This window comes from Bos taurus, chromosome 12 (genome assembly GCF_002263795.3).
Source record: "Bos taurus isolate L1 Dominette 01449 registration number 42190680 breed Hereford chromosome 12, ARS-UCD2.0, whole genome shotgun sequence".
NCBI lineage: Eukaryota > Metazoa > Chordata > Mammalia > Artiodactyla > Bovidae > Bos > Bos taurus.
In genome coordinates this window covers 86,515,558-86,528,981 of record NC_037339.1, presented here as the reverse complement: position 1 = coordinate 86,528,981, position 13,424 = coordinate 86,515,558, and the positions used below count along the sequence as shown (strand labels likewise).

Genomic DNA, 13,424 nt, shown 5'->3' with positions numbered 1-13,424 from the left:
AGCTGCCCTGCAGGCCTGCAGTGTTCTCAGCAGTGGACTTTCTGTTTAGTGGAAGTGAAAACGTTAGTCCCTCAGTCGTGTCTGACTCTCTGTGACCCCATAGACTGTAGCCCGCCAGGCTCCTCTGTCCATGAAATTCTCCAGGCCAGAGTACTTGAGTGGGTAGCCATTCCTTTCTCCAGGGAATCTCCCCGACCCAGGTCTCCTGTACCGCAGGCAGATTCTTCACCGTCTGAGCCACCAGGAAGCACAGCCCGTAAATGCTGCAGGGAGAGGCCTGTGTCTGCCCGCGCTGTTTGCCATGATTTCCAGATAGGGTTTCTCCTCCAGCAGATACAGATTGTATGGCAAACTAGTGTCAGCAGCAAGACTGCAGACATTTTTGCAGGATTCATCATGAACTCATTACCAAATTCAGACTTAAATTGAAGAAAGTAGGGAAGACCACTAGACCATTCAGGTATGACCTAAATCAAATCCCTTATGATTATACAGTGGAAGTGAGAAATAGATTTAAGAGACTAGATCTGATAGAGTGCCTGATGAACTATGGAATGAGGTTCGTGACATTGTACAGGAGACAGGGATCAAGACCATCCCCATGGAAAAGAAATGCAAAAAAGCAAAATGGCTGTCTGGGGAGGCCTTACAAATAGCTGTGAAAAGAAGAGAAGTGAAAAGCAAAGGAGAAAAGGAAAGATATAAGCATCTGAGTGCAGAGTTCCAAAGAATAGCAAGAAGAGATAAGAAAGCCTTCTTCAGCAATCAGTGCAAAGAAATAGAGGAAAACAACAGAATGGGAAAGACTAGGGATCTCTTCAAGAAAATTAGAGATACCAAGGGAACATTTCATGCAAAGATGGGCTCTATAAAGGACAGAAATGGTATGGACCTAACAGAAGCAGAAGATATGAAGAAGAGATGGCAAGAATACACAGAAGAACTGTACAAAAAAGATCTTCACAACCCAGATAATCACGATGGTGTGATCACTCATCTAGAGCCAGACATCCTGGAATAGTGAAGTCAAGTGGGCCTTAAAAAGCATCACTATGAACAAAGCTAGTGGAAGTGATGGAATTCCAGTTGAGCTATTTCAAATTCTGAAAGATGATGCTGTGAAAGTGCTGCATTCAATATGCCAGCAAATTTGGAAAACTCAGCAGTGGCCACAGGACTGGAAAAGGTCAGTTTTCATTCCAATCCCAAAGAAAGGCAGTGCCAAAGAAGGCTCAAACTACCGCACAATGGCACTCATCTCACATGCTAGTAAAGTAATGCTCAAAATTCTCCAAGCCAGGCTTCAGCAATATGTGAACCATGAACTTCCTGATGTTCAAGCTGGTTTTAGAAAAGGTAGAGGAACCAGAGATCAAATTGCCAACATCCGCTGGATCATGGAAAAAGCAAAAGAGTTCCAGAAAAACATCTATTTCTGCTTTATTGACTATGTCAAAGCCTTTGACTGTGTGGATCACAATAAACTGTGGAAAATTCTGAAAGAGATGGGAATACCAGACCACCTGACCTGCCTCTTGAGAAATCTGTATGCAGGTCAGGAAGCAACAGTTAGAACTGGACATGGAACAACAGACTGGTTCCAAATAGGAAAAGGAGTACGCCAAGGCTGTATATTGTCACCCTGCTTATTTAACTTCTATGCAGAGTACATCATGAGAAACGCTGGACTGGAAGAAACACAAGCTGGAATCAAGACTGCCGGGAGAAATATCAATAACCTCAGATATGCAGATGACACCACCCTTATGGCAGAAAGTGAAGAGGAACTAAAAAGCCTCGATGAAAGTGAAAGTGGAGAGTGAAAAAGTTGGCTTAAAGCTCAACATTCAGAAAACGAAGATCATGGCATCTGGTCCCATCACTTCATGGGAAATAGATGGGGAAACAGTGAAAACAGTGTCAGACTTTATTTTTGGGGGCTCCAAAATCACTGCAGATGGTGATTGCAGCCATGAAATTAAAAGACGCTTACTCCTTGGAAGGAAAGTTATGACCAACCTAGATAGCGTATTCAAAAGCAGAGACATTACTTTGCCAACAAAGGTCCATCTAGTCAAGGCTGTGGTTTTTCCTGTGGTCATGTATGGATGTGAGAGTTGGACTGTGAAGAAGGCTGAGTGCTGAAGAATTGATGATTTTGAACTGTGGTGTTGGAGAAGACTCTTGAGAGTCCCTTGGACTGCAAGGAGATCCAACCAGTCCATTCTGAAGGAGATCAGCCCTGGGATTTCTTTGGAAGGAATGATGCTAAAGCTGAAACTCCAGTACTTTGGCCACCTCATGCGAAGAGCTGACTCTTGGAAAAGACTGAGGCTGGGAGGGATTGGGGACAGGAGGAGAAGGGGACGACAGAGGATGAGATGTCTGGATGGCATCATCGACTAGATGGACATGAGTTTGAGTGAACTCCAGGAGTTGGTGATGGACAGGGAGGCCTGGCGTGCTGTGATTCATGGGGTCGAAAAGAGTCGGACACGACTGAGCGACTGAACTGAACTGATTGATGTAAAACCACAGCTCTCCTTTGCTAGATTTCAAACCCTGGGCAGCTGATGGCCTTAGTTGGAAGAGAATATCAGTGTACTTTGGGAGTTTAAACACAATCCAGATTTTTAAGTCTAACAATTCAAAAACACTTTCTTTCATTTCTGATATTACACTTTAACCCCAGAATTAACTTTTTTTGGCCAGTCTGCAGATGCACTGGCCCATTTCTCTGAAAGGACCTTGGCAAAAACAAAGGAAGGCAATGGAGGAACAGTAGACTGAAATCCTACCGATTTTCCTGTCAGAAGAATGTATACATCACAGTTGTAACCCTTAAAACAATCCCCCCTTCCCCAGCAGTGGGTCCGGGTGTGCATGAGCCTCTGGATCCCACCTGGCTTCAAGGTCCCACCCTGGCGTCCACGGAGCTCAGCGGTGAGGGCCCCTCCATCCTCGGTGAGCCAGACACCTCCTGGCTTAGATACGGTGGCGGAAGTACACAGCACCGCGCTCTTGCAGTCGCTTGGCGGCTCCTGTCTGTGGGGGAGGGCTGCTGCAGTCTGGGTGGGACTCCCTGGTGTGGACGCTGCAGGTTCAGGGCCGCTCCGCCCTCTTGGGGCCGGTGGACCCTCCACGCAGAACTGCTTGCCTGCTCCCGCCCCCGACGTGGGCCGTGCACAGGCCCTAGTTCGCCTTCCTTCCCTGCGCTGCCGGGTCCCTAAGCTCCACACCCCCGCCCCCCGCCCCCAGTACAGCTGGGAGGTCGCTGTGCAACTACCCCCGCCCCCCCCCCCCAACCCAGAGTCGATGCTGTTGGATTGAACGCCGGTTCCCCAGCAGGTTCAGGAAAGCGCTGTTCGGGCTCCACTTTTATTGTTGGACGCGCCTTCCTCCTTCCTGGGGGCTCAGTTCAGACGAGGGGTCCCGGAGGAAGGGCTGTCGGCGCCCACCGCCCACCGCGGTCACCCGGCACCGGTTCCCCGTCACGCCCCTGACCCCGGTCGCCTCTCGGACTGGCTCGGCTCGGCTGCTGAGTGACTTGGCGGAGCCAGAGCGCGTATCTGGGGACCTTGATGAGCAGCAGCGGCCCGGGCCCCTCGGGGGGCGCGGCGCCCAGCAGGCCGGTGAGGAACCAGGCGCCCCGGTGCTCCCGGACCACCGCGCCGCCCGCCACCCACCGCGCCGCGCCGGCCGCCGCGCCCCGCTCGCAGCTGGTCCGCGTGGTCACCGTGGCATTGAGGGCCCGGCCGCACTCCGCGGGCTCCACGTGCGTGACCCGCAGCCGCAGGGGCACCATCTCGCGGCCGCGGAGGGTCCAGCCGCCGAGGACGCCCGGCTGCGGTAGGAGGACGCTATCGGCGAAGTCCGCGTCGGCCGTGCAGACGGGCCGCCCGGCGTCCGGGCAGCGCACGGGCCGCGCCAGGTCCAGCAGGGCCACGTCGTTGTGCCCGGTGTCCGCCTCGAACCTCGTGTGCACGTGGACGCCCCTCACGTGCAGCCGGAAGTGGGACCCTGGAAGGAGGCAGGGGCGGGGCTCAGGGCGACTCGGCCCGCCTCCCCCGCGTTCCCGCCCGCCCCGCGCCGTCGCTGCGCCTTCTGCCCAGGGACCGGAGCGCCCCAGCGGGGGCCTCTCCCACACTCTTCTCTGCAAAACCAAGTGAGGCGTCCTGGGGGCGCGGCGGGGGCTCAGTAAGGGCAGGCTGAACAGGTCAGAAGAAATTAGGAAGAACCTCTGGGAGTGAATCAGACTTGCCTGTTCAGGAGTCATTTTCTAGGCTGATGGGCTGGTGACTGAAAAATGTCTGAGGAAGGAGGGCAAAAATGCATTCAATATTGGCGGGTCCTAGGGAGCACTGTGGAGCAGTTCACAACACAGCCTCGGCGCAAGGACGGAGGTCTGACTGCTGCACTTCAGTGTCAAACCAAGTGCCCCAGTCCTCGGCTGTCAGGTTCCGCATTGCCGGCGTGCTGTGCCCAGAATTCCGCTAGCTAGTCCCCGTTGCTTTGCCTGTATGAGTGATCTCACCAGAGGGAAGCTAAACCGAGTCTGTATTTCATTAGAAGCAAGAATTCTAGATTAAAGGAATTCTTTTTATTTCTACACAGGATAGTTTTGTTTCCGGTGCCATCTTATAAAACCGAATGACAAAGTACTCACTTGTTTTCACACTAATGTTTGCGTACAATAGTGAGCATGTTGCTGTTGTCAGCACAAAGTTGTCCTGTATTAGAACACCCCCGCAGAAGTCTTTTCCTTCGGAATTTGTTAGTTTTACCTTTAAAAACCAAAACAGACAAGAAAGAGTTAGCCTGCCTTTGCAGCATTTGGGGCAGCACAGTGTTGTGGTTGAGATTGTGGGGCGCACACCCTCCAGCCAGCCCAGCGCACCCCCCATTACTGAGGCCCCCTCGGCGCGCGGAGGGTCGGTGGGGGCGAGAAGGGGAGAGGTGAGCAGCGGATGCGCGGGGTTGGGGGCGGGCAGTCAGCAAAGGTACAGTTCCGGGGAGACCAAGCCCCACCCCCGGCTCGCCCCTCACTTGAGCTCCCCTCCCTTGACCCTTCCAGTCCTGGTGGTCACTGAGCTGTGGCTGTCGCTTGGCCAGGCCTCCACACAGCGGCCACGTGCTTCCACCTGGCTGGACCCGGGTGTAAGCGTCAGGTGAGGGAGACGCGTTCGGCACCTGCACACAAGTGCGCACGCGCACGTCCAGGGGGCCGAGCGCAGCCCGGTTGCTAGAGCAACCCGTAAAGCTTTCTGTCAAGTGATGGTCGCTATGGTTACTGAACACTTGCGATCCACTGGTCCAAGCCAGGATGAGCTGCAAGTGAGAAATGCTGTACACTACACGTCCGAGAGCCAAGGCTTAGGTAGAAAGAGGAAGCGTACATATCCCAGCTTTTAAACTATTCGTTGCGTGTTGAAATGATATGTAGACGTATTGAGGTAAGTAAAGCACATCATCAGAATTAATTTCACCCGCTTTCTATGCACGTGGCTGCTAGAAAATTTAAGTCAGGTCTGTGGCCAACGTGGTGTTTCTCTTGACAGGGCTAAGGAAGAACGGGGTGATCTGTATTAGAGGCCTTGGGATGCAAGGAAAACGCAAAATGTAGGTAAAACCAAACCCACCTTGGTGGTATTACTGAAAATAGTGCTTATTTTGCGGAGTTACTAGAAAAGCAAGAAAAGAATAAAATACTGGTCAAAGTAGCAGATGAGCGTAAAAGAAAGTGCTTGAAATAGTTTGGGAGAAGGGTCAACATGACTTCGTGTGTTGCTAAGTTAAAACATAAGACACTGAAGCTGTGAGTTCAGCATGAGAAAGTTCTTTGAAGTGCAATTTGGAGGTTGTAGACAGTTCACCTAAATCAAAGAAAGGACAGATGACAGACGGGTGAAACATAACAAAAGATTAAAATGTGTTTCTGTTACCTGCCACGGGAAAGGCAGAAGGTTCTGCTGGCTTCCCTGGGGCCTCTGGCAGCACTCAGGACCGAGGGTTCCACACGCACACCTGTCTTCATTGTGGTGGCCACACGGAAAGAAAGGTCAGTGCCTCCCAGGGCAGGCAGTGGGGTGACCGTGGTGCTGACCCAGCCTGCTCTGTGGTGCCCGTTAGGTTGAGATACTTCGTGTATATTATGGGATTCCATACCTGCTCTCAGAGATGGTGGGGATGGGGGGCGGGTAGGGGAGCCTGGCGGGGGCTGGGAAGCCCCCTTCCCTGGCCCTGACCAGCCACAGCAGGGGAAGTGGGCTTTCAGAGTCGCTGCAGAGGAAGGCCCGGGGGGAGGCTCACCGTGGGGGAGGCAGGACCTGCGGTCTTGGCCCAGCTTGTGGCCCCTTGCACAGCTGCATGTGTAGGACTCTGGTCCCGGGTAGCAGAAGTGCTGACACCCGTCCAGCCTCAGGGGGTGACATTCGCTTTCAGCTAAAAGGAGAAGAAGGGGAAAGCAGAAATATTACCCTGGAAACAGCCATTCTGAAGTACCCTTTTTAGTCCATCCTAAAGGAAATCAGTCCTGAATGTTCATTGGAAAGACTGATGCTGAAGCTGAAACTCCAATACTTTGGCCACCTGATGCGAAGAACTGACTCATCTGAAAAGACCCTGATGCTGGGAAAGATTGAAGGCGGGAGAAGGGGACGACAGAGGATGAGATGGTTGGATGGCATCACCGACTCAACGGATGTGTTTGAGCAAGCTCCGGGAGTTGGTGATGGACAGGGAGGCCTGGCGTGCTGCAGTCCATGGGGTCGAAAGAATCGGACACGACTGAGCAACTGAACTTAACTGAACAACTATCCTTGAGCGTGGGGCTCTGGCTTTTCATTCCAAACGTGCTCATGTGAGCGCTTCCATTCAGTTTCAGGAACGAACGGAGGTGGAGCCCGCCGTGCCCCTCACAAGGATCCTCGTGGCCCCTCTGTGGGCTCAGTTCCCGCCATGGCAGCCAGACTTCTTAAGGGGCTTCTTCAAGGCGGGGATCGGGACAGGGAGGGGACGTGTGTGGGGTGAAGCTGGGAACCCTGCCCTGCGCGCTGTACTTGGGATCTCCTCCCAGCACCGGGTTGAGCTCTCAGGGAGGCCGTTGGAGCAGAACGCCGGCAGGTTCCGTGTTAACATCGAGGACAGAGTTCACTTCTGCATGGAGGGGTCTCTGGCTGCTTTGACCCCCGGTCCCCGCCACCCCAACCCGCAACGTTTAAGGGACACCAGGTGATGAAGCTGAGAACGGTCTCGCACCCACGACCCAGGAGTCGGGCCCTTGGGGGAGGAGCGGGGGTCCCGGGAAGGGGTGGGGGTCCCGGAGAGGGGCGGGGGTCCCGGGGGAAGGGTGGGGATCCCAGGGAAGGGCTGGGGGTCCAGGGAAAGGAGCCCCGGGGGGGGTCCGGGGGAGGGGCGGGGCTCACCGAAGGCGCAGTTGGGGCCCTCGTAGCCCGGCGCGCAGGTGCAGGCGTAGCCGCGGATGCTGTCCTGGCAGGACCCGTTGTTGAGGCAAGGCTGGGAGGCACACGGGGAGCCACCTGCGGAGAGGACCCCCCTCGTGGGTGACCCCCTGACGCCCCCGACTCAGTCGGCCCACCTGCCCCTCTAGGACCCATGTCCTTGCTGAGAGGCCTCCCGGAGACCCCCGGTCACCGTGGTCCCCAAACAGCACCCGCAAGCCTTGCCTTCCGCAGCTTAATCGGCTTCTGGCCATCAGCACAAGGCCTACGGGAGCTGGGGGAGGGGGTGAGCTTCCCTCTCATCCCACGGATGGGAGCCCTTCCTTTGGGTCAAGGTCCAGGAGCCCAAGGCTGGGCACTGGGAATCCTCTGGCCTCGAGTTCTCAGCCCTGGAGAGCGGGGTTGATGCTTCCTCCCATCAAAGCAAAAAGCAGAGGAGGCGGCGAGCCGGGTGCAGGAGACACTCACCCATGTATGTCCTCCAGAATTCATCCTGTCCGAGGGAACATAAGGGTGTTAGAAATCAAACACCTGTTCTTCCACCTTCTCCTGTGGCTGAGCTTGAAGGTAAGAAAATGCTGACTCTGCTCACTTAGTAGGTAAATGCTGGTTGAAACGAGAATATGAAATTCTCTACATCTACTTCACTTAAGTGAAGAGAAGTCGCTTAGTCGTGTCCGACTCTTTGTGACCCCATGGACTGTAGTCTGGCAGGGTCTTCCATCCATGGGATTCTCTAAGCAAGGGATTGAACCCAGGATTGAACCCGGGTCGCCCGCTTTGCAGGCAGACTCTTTAACCAGCTGAGCCACCCGGGAAGCTACAGCTACTTAATGCCCTCTTTAATATATGTTCTGGGCTTCTCAGGTGGCTCAGTGGTAAAGAATCCACCTGCAGTGCAGGAGATGTGGGTTTAATCCCTGGGTCAGAAAGATCCTCTGGAGGAGAGCATGGCAACCCACTCCAGTATTCTTGCTGGGAAATCCCGTGGACAGAGGAGCCTGGTGGGCTGCAGTCCATCGAGTCGCAAGAGTCAGACAGGACTGAGCGACTGAACATCCACTGCAGCGTGTGCTCCACGAGCTGCTTGGTGTGGATTTGCTGCGACCTTTGGGGAAGGGAAAGTGTCAGTAGCTGAGACGCAGCACAGACCCCACGGCCCCCCGGGCACCTCTCACCCAGGTGGTCTCCAGGGCCCCACTCCGCAAGTGCCGGATGCAGGTGTGAGAAATTCCCACCGCTTTTTCTGTTTTATAAGCCAATTCAGCAATGATGGAAATTTGCAAATTGCGTGTAGGAGGTGTTGTTTTCAGGCAGGGAATCTAAAGGTAGGAGACTACTCAGACTTAAAGCCTGGAGGTAAGCGGGTGAGCAGGCCGCACACCATCCCCGGCTTGCAACAGCTCAAGTGTGCTTGCAGCCTCGGGGGGCGAGCCCAGCTTTCCCTTCACCAGGAAGCTTTCGTTTCTCCCAGTTCTATGAAAGATCGTCTATTTGAGAGGAGTTTTCTTATACATGGGCATCTGAGAAAATATATTTTAAAGCAGTTAAAAAATATATTAGAGAGAGGCTTCCCTGGTCCCATGGTAAAGAGTCTGCCTGCCAATGCAAAGGACACAGGTCCCATCCCTGGCCCAGGAAGATTCCACGCGCCTCGGAGCACCTAAGCCCACGTGCCCAGCGACTGAGCCAGCGCTCTAGCACCCTCAGGCCACAACTGCTGAGTCCACGAGCCCAGAGCTGTGCTCCTCAAGAGGAGCCGCTGCGATGAGAAGCCTGAGCATGGCAAGGGAGAGGGGGCCCACCTGCCACAAGAGAGAACTTCACTGCAGCCGTGAAGACCCGCCACGGCCGAAAATGAATGAATAAATAAATAGACCTTAAAATATATGTGGTGGTGGTTTGATCGCTAAGTTGTGTCCGACTCTGTGACCCCATGGACTGTAGCCCGCCAGTCTCCTCTGTCCATGGGATTCTCCACACCAGAATACTGGAGTGGGTTGCCTTTTCCCCTGGGATCTTTGCAACCCAGGGATCAAACCCAGGTCTCCTGCACTGTAGGCAGATTCTTTACTGAGCTATGAGGGAAGCCCCCTAAAATATATGTGTGTGTGTGTGTGTGTGTGTGTGTGTGTACTCAAGAAACAGGTCAACATTTGTTCAGAATCAACTTTAAATGTTGCTGCCTTGATATGTAAAGCATATTACATGTTTTGCTGTTCTGAGAATTTACGCACAACAACGCAGCCCCTCTGTCTGCCCCTGGCAAGCCTCTGGGTAACCGAGACGGGCGAGGTCCTGGCTGTGGTCTTGGTGTGCTGTCGTCGCTTCTGATCCAAGGTGCTGATTATGAGAGGTGTCCTTACTGTGGAGGCATCCTAGGAGGACTTTTGTGGTGGTGTTGGTACACTGAAACCGTCTCGTCTCTATTAAAAATACTAAATTCTGTGAGTCCTGACAGGCTGAGCGACCTCTGTGAGGAGTCCTGCTGCTCGGGGTGCTAGCTTGCTGAATCCGAGGGGAGAGTTTAGGGACTTTAGGGGGACTGAGCTGCCCTCGGGGTCCCCCACTGACAGGCTGGGGAAAGTGAACTCCCTGCAGTGTCCGATTCCTCGTCTGTACACTGGGTTAGATCAACCTCCCACGTAGGTGAGTAGGTTCCTTAATTGAGTCTCTCTTGGAGAACACGCCCCCCCGAGGCAGCAAGTCATGGGAAAGCAGGAGAGTGTGCGGCGGGGATACGCACGGTGGTCTCGTCGTCTTCAAACACTTCTCTCGCCTCCTCGTAGACGCAGATCTCCTCCCAGCACTCCTTCTCTAAATGCCCCTCGAAGAGCTCTTCCAGGAGGTAGGAGCCGGCTCGCCTCCACCTGGCCAGAAGCTCGTGCGCTTTCGATGCAGGAAGAAAGACTGCAGGGCAAGATGGGAGTGCAGGTGCCTCAGCGAGTGGGGCTGAGGCCCGGGGGCCAGGCTCCGGGCGACGGGCATGCAGACCCATGAGTGGCCCGTTCCTCCTGCTCCTGACGACACTGGGACCCAGCCCTCCACGTGCAGCCGGGTAAGCAGGACAGAGCTTAGAACAGGAGGGCAGGAGCCCGAGAGGACGGGGTGGAGAGCAGGCTGTGTCCTCCGGGCATCCTCTGCCAGGACGAGGGCCCTCCACTTCTAGCTGGCCACACAGCTGCAGGGCCAGACTCTCCTGGTGCTAAAAGAGGCTGAGTGACCGAACGCTGGCCACCAAGATGCACACAGAAGGCCCAGGCTGCAGCTCCTGGGAAGCTTCTTGAAAAAAGACAACTGGTGCGGCCCTTGGCCATTGCTTTCTCCCTCCCCTCATCCTGCTGCCTGGGACACAGATGTGATGGCTGGAGCTCTAAGCCCCATTCTGAAATATGGGGACCAGGGCCACGTCAGGGAGGACTGTGTGGAACCTTCTTATAAGGACTGTGGTCATTGGATTAGGGCTTCTCTGGTGGCTCAGCTGGTAAAAAATCTGCCTGCAATGTGGGAGACCTGGGTTCGATCCCTGGGTTGGGAAGATCCCCTGGAGAAGGGAACAGCTACCCACTCCAGTATTCTGGCCTGGAGAATTCCATGGACCGTATAGTCCATGGGGTCGCAGAGAGTAGGACACGACTGAGCAACTTTCACGTTCACTAATTGAGGATGATGTGCAAAGACCCTATTCCAACTAAAGGTCACACTCCGAGGTTCTGAGAGAACGTGCAGTTTAGGGGCCACTGCATGGATGGCGTCCACAGGTGAGGAGGTGCTTTGGGGCGCGATGTCCTGCCTCCCCAACAGTCTTCAGCCGAACGTTTTCAGCATCAGTGAGGTAGTTCTCCTGAATCAGTCATTACCATTTTAGCTGTGGAATAACACCTTTCCAATTCGCCTTCTTCTGTCCTTACTTGTTGGCATTCTGCTGTGGAGGAGAACTCTTCTCCAAATGCTTTGTGTTGATTCGTTTGTTTAATGGATTTTAGAGTGAATATACCTTAAAGTGAATACTTTATTTTCACTTTACATTTAATGGATTTTATATATTAAAATCCGTACTTACTGGGTTTTAAAGTGAATAGTCAAGCGAATACACTTCCATTCCAGAAGTCCTCTCCGATTCCTTTTCACGTTGTCTGAGCACCGTGGTGTCTCTTGTTTCCTCCTCGCGTCTTTATTGCACGTCTCCTGTGTTCTCTGCCTGGTAGCAAGGTTTTCGTGGGTCTGATTCTATTCTTCCCGCAGGTTCACGGCTGTCTTGTTTCCTGATGTGTTGGTGGTTTCCTTTTACCATGTTTGGCCCGCGGGTTTAGACAGGAGCCCCATTTGAGAAAGACCACGTCTCTGCCATCGAGGCGGACGGGACACGAGATTACCGCTGTTTCCAGACCCTGGGCCGACAGCAGTGACTGAATCTCGGGAGGAGGTTCTCTACCAGTGGCCCTGTCCCCTCGGGGACTGTGTCTCTTTCCTCCGAGTGGTGCCAAGGGTGGCCTAGGCTGGGCGGGCGTCTCTTCCTGGGTCCACTCGGCCGTGAGGAGGTTATGATCATTTTAATAATATACTTATCTAACTGACAGATCCAGAATGCTACTGTTTCAACACACAATGACTGTTAAAAGAAACTAAATTTGCGTTCTGATTTCTGTGCTAAAGCTGTGCAGTCGGGTGTATTTTGAACTCCCAGCAACCTGACTTTGGCCACCAGTTGGGGGAGGCATCATGGCCACATGGGTGGCGGGGGTCCAGGGTCCCCCATCTGCAGTCGCTGGTTTGGGTTCAGAGGTATAGGAAGGTTGGGGTGGGGGGGAAGGGGCCCTGAGCAGGGGCTGCGTGCGGAGGGACTGGGGTCCCATTGGGACTCCCCGGAAGCTGTGCCCCATCCTGTCCTGAGCCCCAGACCTGGCGGCTAGCTCTGTCTGAGCCCCTGGGGACCCCAGAGGACATGTTTACTTCCGACATACTCGTCACAAACAGCACTGAGACCAGGAGCTGGGCACAGACCACCCTGGTCCTGCCGGAGCCCCTCGGCTCCCAGAGAAAGCCCCTGAGTGCCCACCCGCTGCCCGAGAGCACCTACCTGTCGGCCAGGCGGCGTGCGGGGCGAGGAGGACGAGGAGCCCAAGGACGGCGAGCGGTGGTGGGACGCAGCCGGCCATGGTCAGCATCGGCCAAAGTCCCCGCCGGCTCCACGCGCTGGGCGGCCGCGTGGGGGCAGGGAGCCCGCCCCGCAGAGAGGCTGCCCTCGGAAGACCCTGCGTCAGCGCGTTCAGGGTCCTGCGTGCAGGCTCCACTCCCGCGTTTCTCTGTTTAAAGCAGAGAGGGGAAAGACGGAGAAATGGAAGCCCGAGGCAGAGGGACGCGGCGCTGGCTCGTGGGGGCGGAAGTGGAGCCGTCAGCGTTCCGGCGAGGGTGGGGGAGGCGTCACCCCTGCCTGGTGCTGGCAATGAGAGCCGGCAGAGCGCAGAGCCCCGGGGCTGCCCTGGGAGGAACCCGAACACGGTGGGCGAGCAGACTGCGCCCCCCGGGGAGGGGGCTAAGGCAGACCCTCGGGGCAGGGCCGGTGGCCTCACGAGGTCCACAAGGCCGGGCGGGGCCCGGGTGGGGAGGCCGGGACTGCGGTCTTCTGTCAAGGGCGGGGGAGCCCACCACTGCCTCCCGGGGAGACCAGCTCCCCTGGGGCGCCAAGTGCCATGTGGGGACACGTGCTGAGAAGCACGCTCAGTGCCGTGAGGGCAGCAGCACGCTGACTATCCCAGGGGACAGCAAACGCACAGGGTGGTCAGGGCGGAGTCCTCCCGGGAGCACTGCGTCTGTCCCTCTCAGTCCCCGCCTCCGTCTCTGGGTCTCTCTCTCTCTGGCTGCCGGTCTCTCCTTCTATCCCCGCACGCCCAGGTGACGGGTTCGGCCTGGTAAGGTCCCTGGCGAGAACCCCACGCACCCCACCCTGCACCCTCTGAGTCT

At 55.3% G+C, this 13,424-nt stretch overlaps 1 protein-coding gene across 1 annotated transcript; it reads right to left on the bottom strand.

The window, feature by feature from the left end:
- Positions 1–3,349: 3,349 nt before the first annotated feature.
- On the bottom strand, positions 3,350–12,829 carry PROZ (protein Z, vitamin K dependent plasma glycoprotein). Its single transcript, XM_025000182.2, has 8 exons — positions 12,541–12,829; positions 10,207–10,370; positions 7,929–7,953; positions 7,425–7,538; positions 6,310–6,441; positions 5,943–6,028; positions 4,667–4,784; positions 3,350–4,020 (listed from the first exon to the last, which is right to left on the bottom strand). Exons 1-8 carry the CDS (start codon positions 12,626–12,628, stop codon positions 3,419–3,421), a joined length of 1,329 nt encoding a protein of 442 aa, XP_024855950.1. The 5' UTR covers positions 12,629–12,829; the 3' UTR covers positions 3,350–3,418.
- Positions 12,830–13,424: the final 595 nt, after the last annotated feature.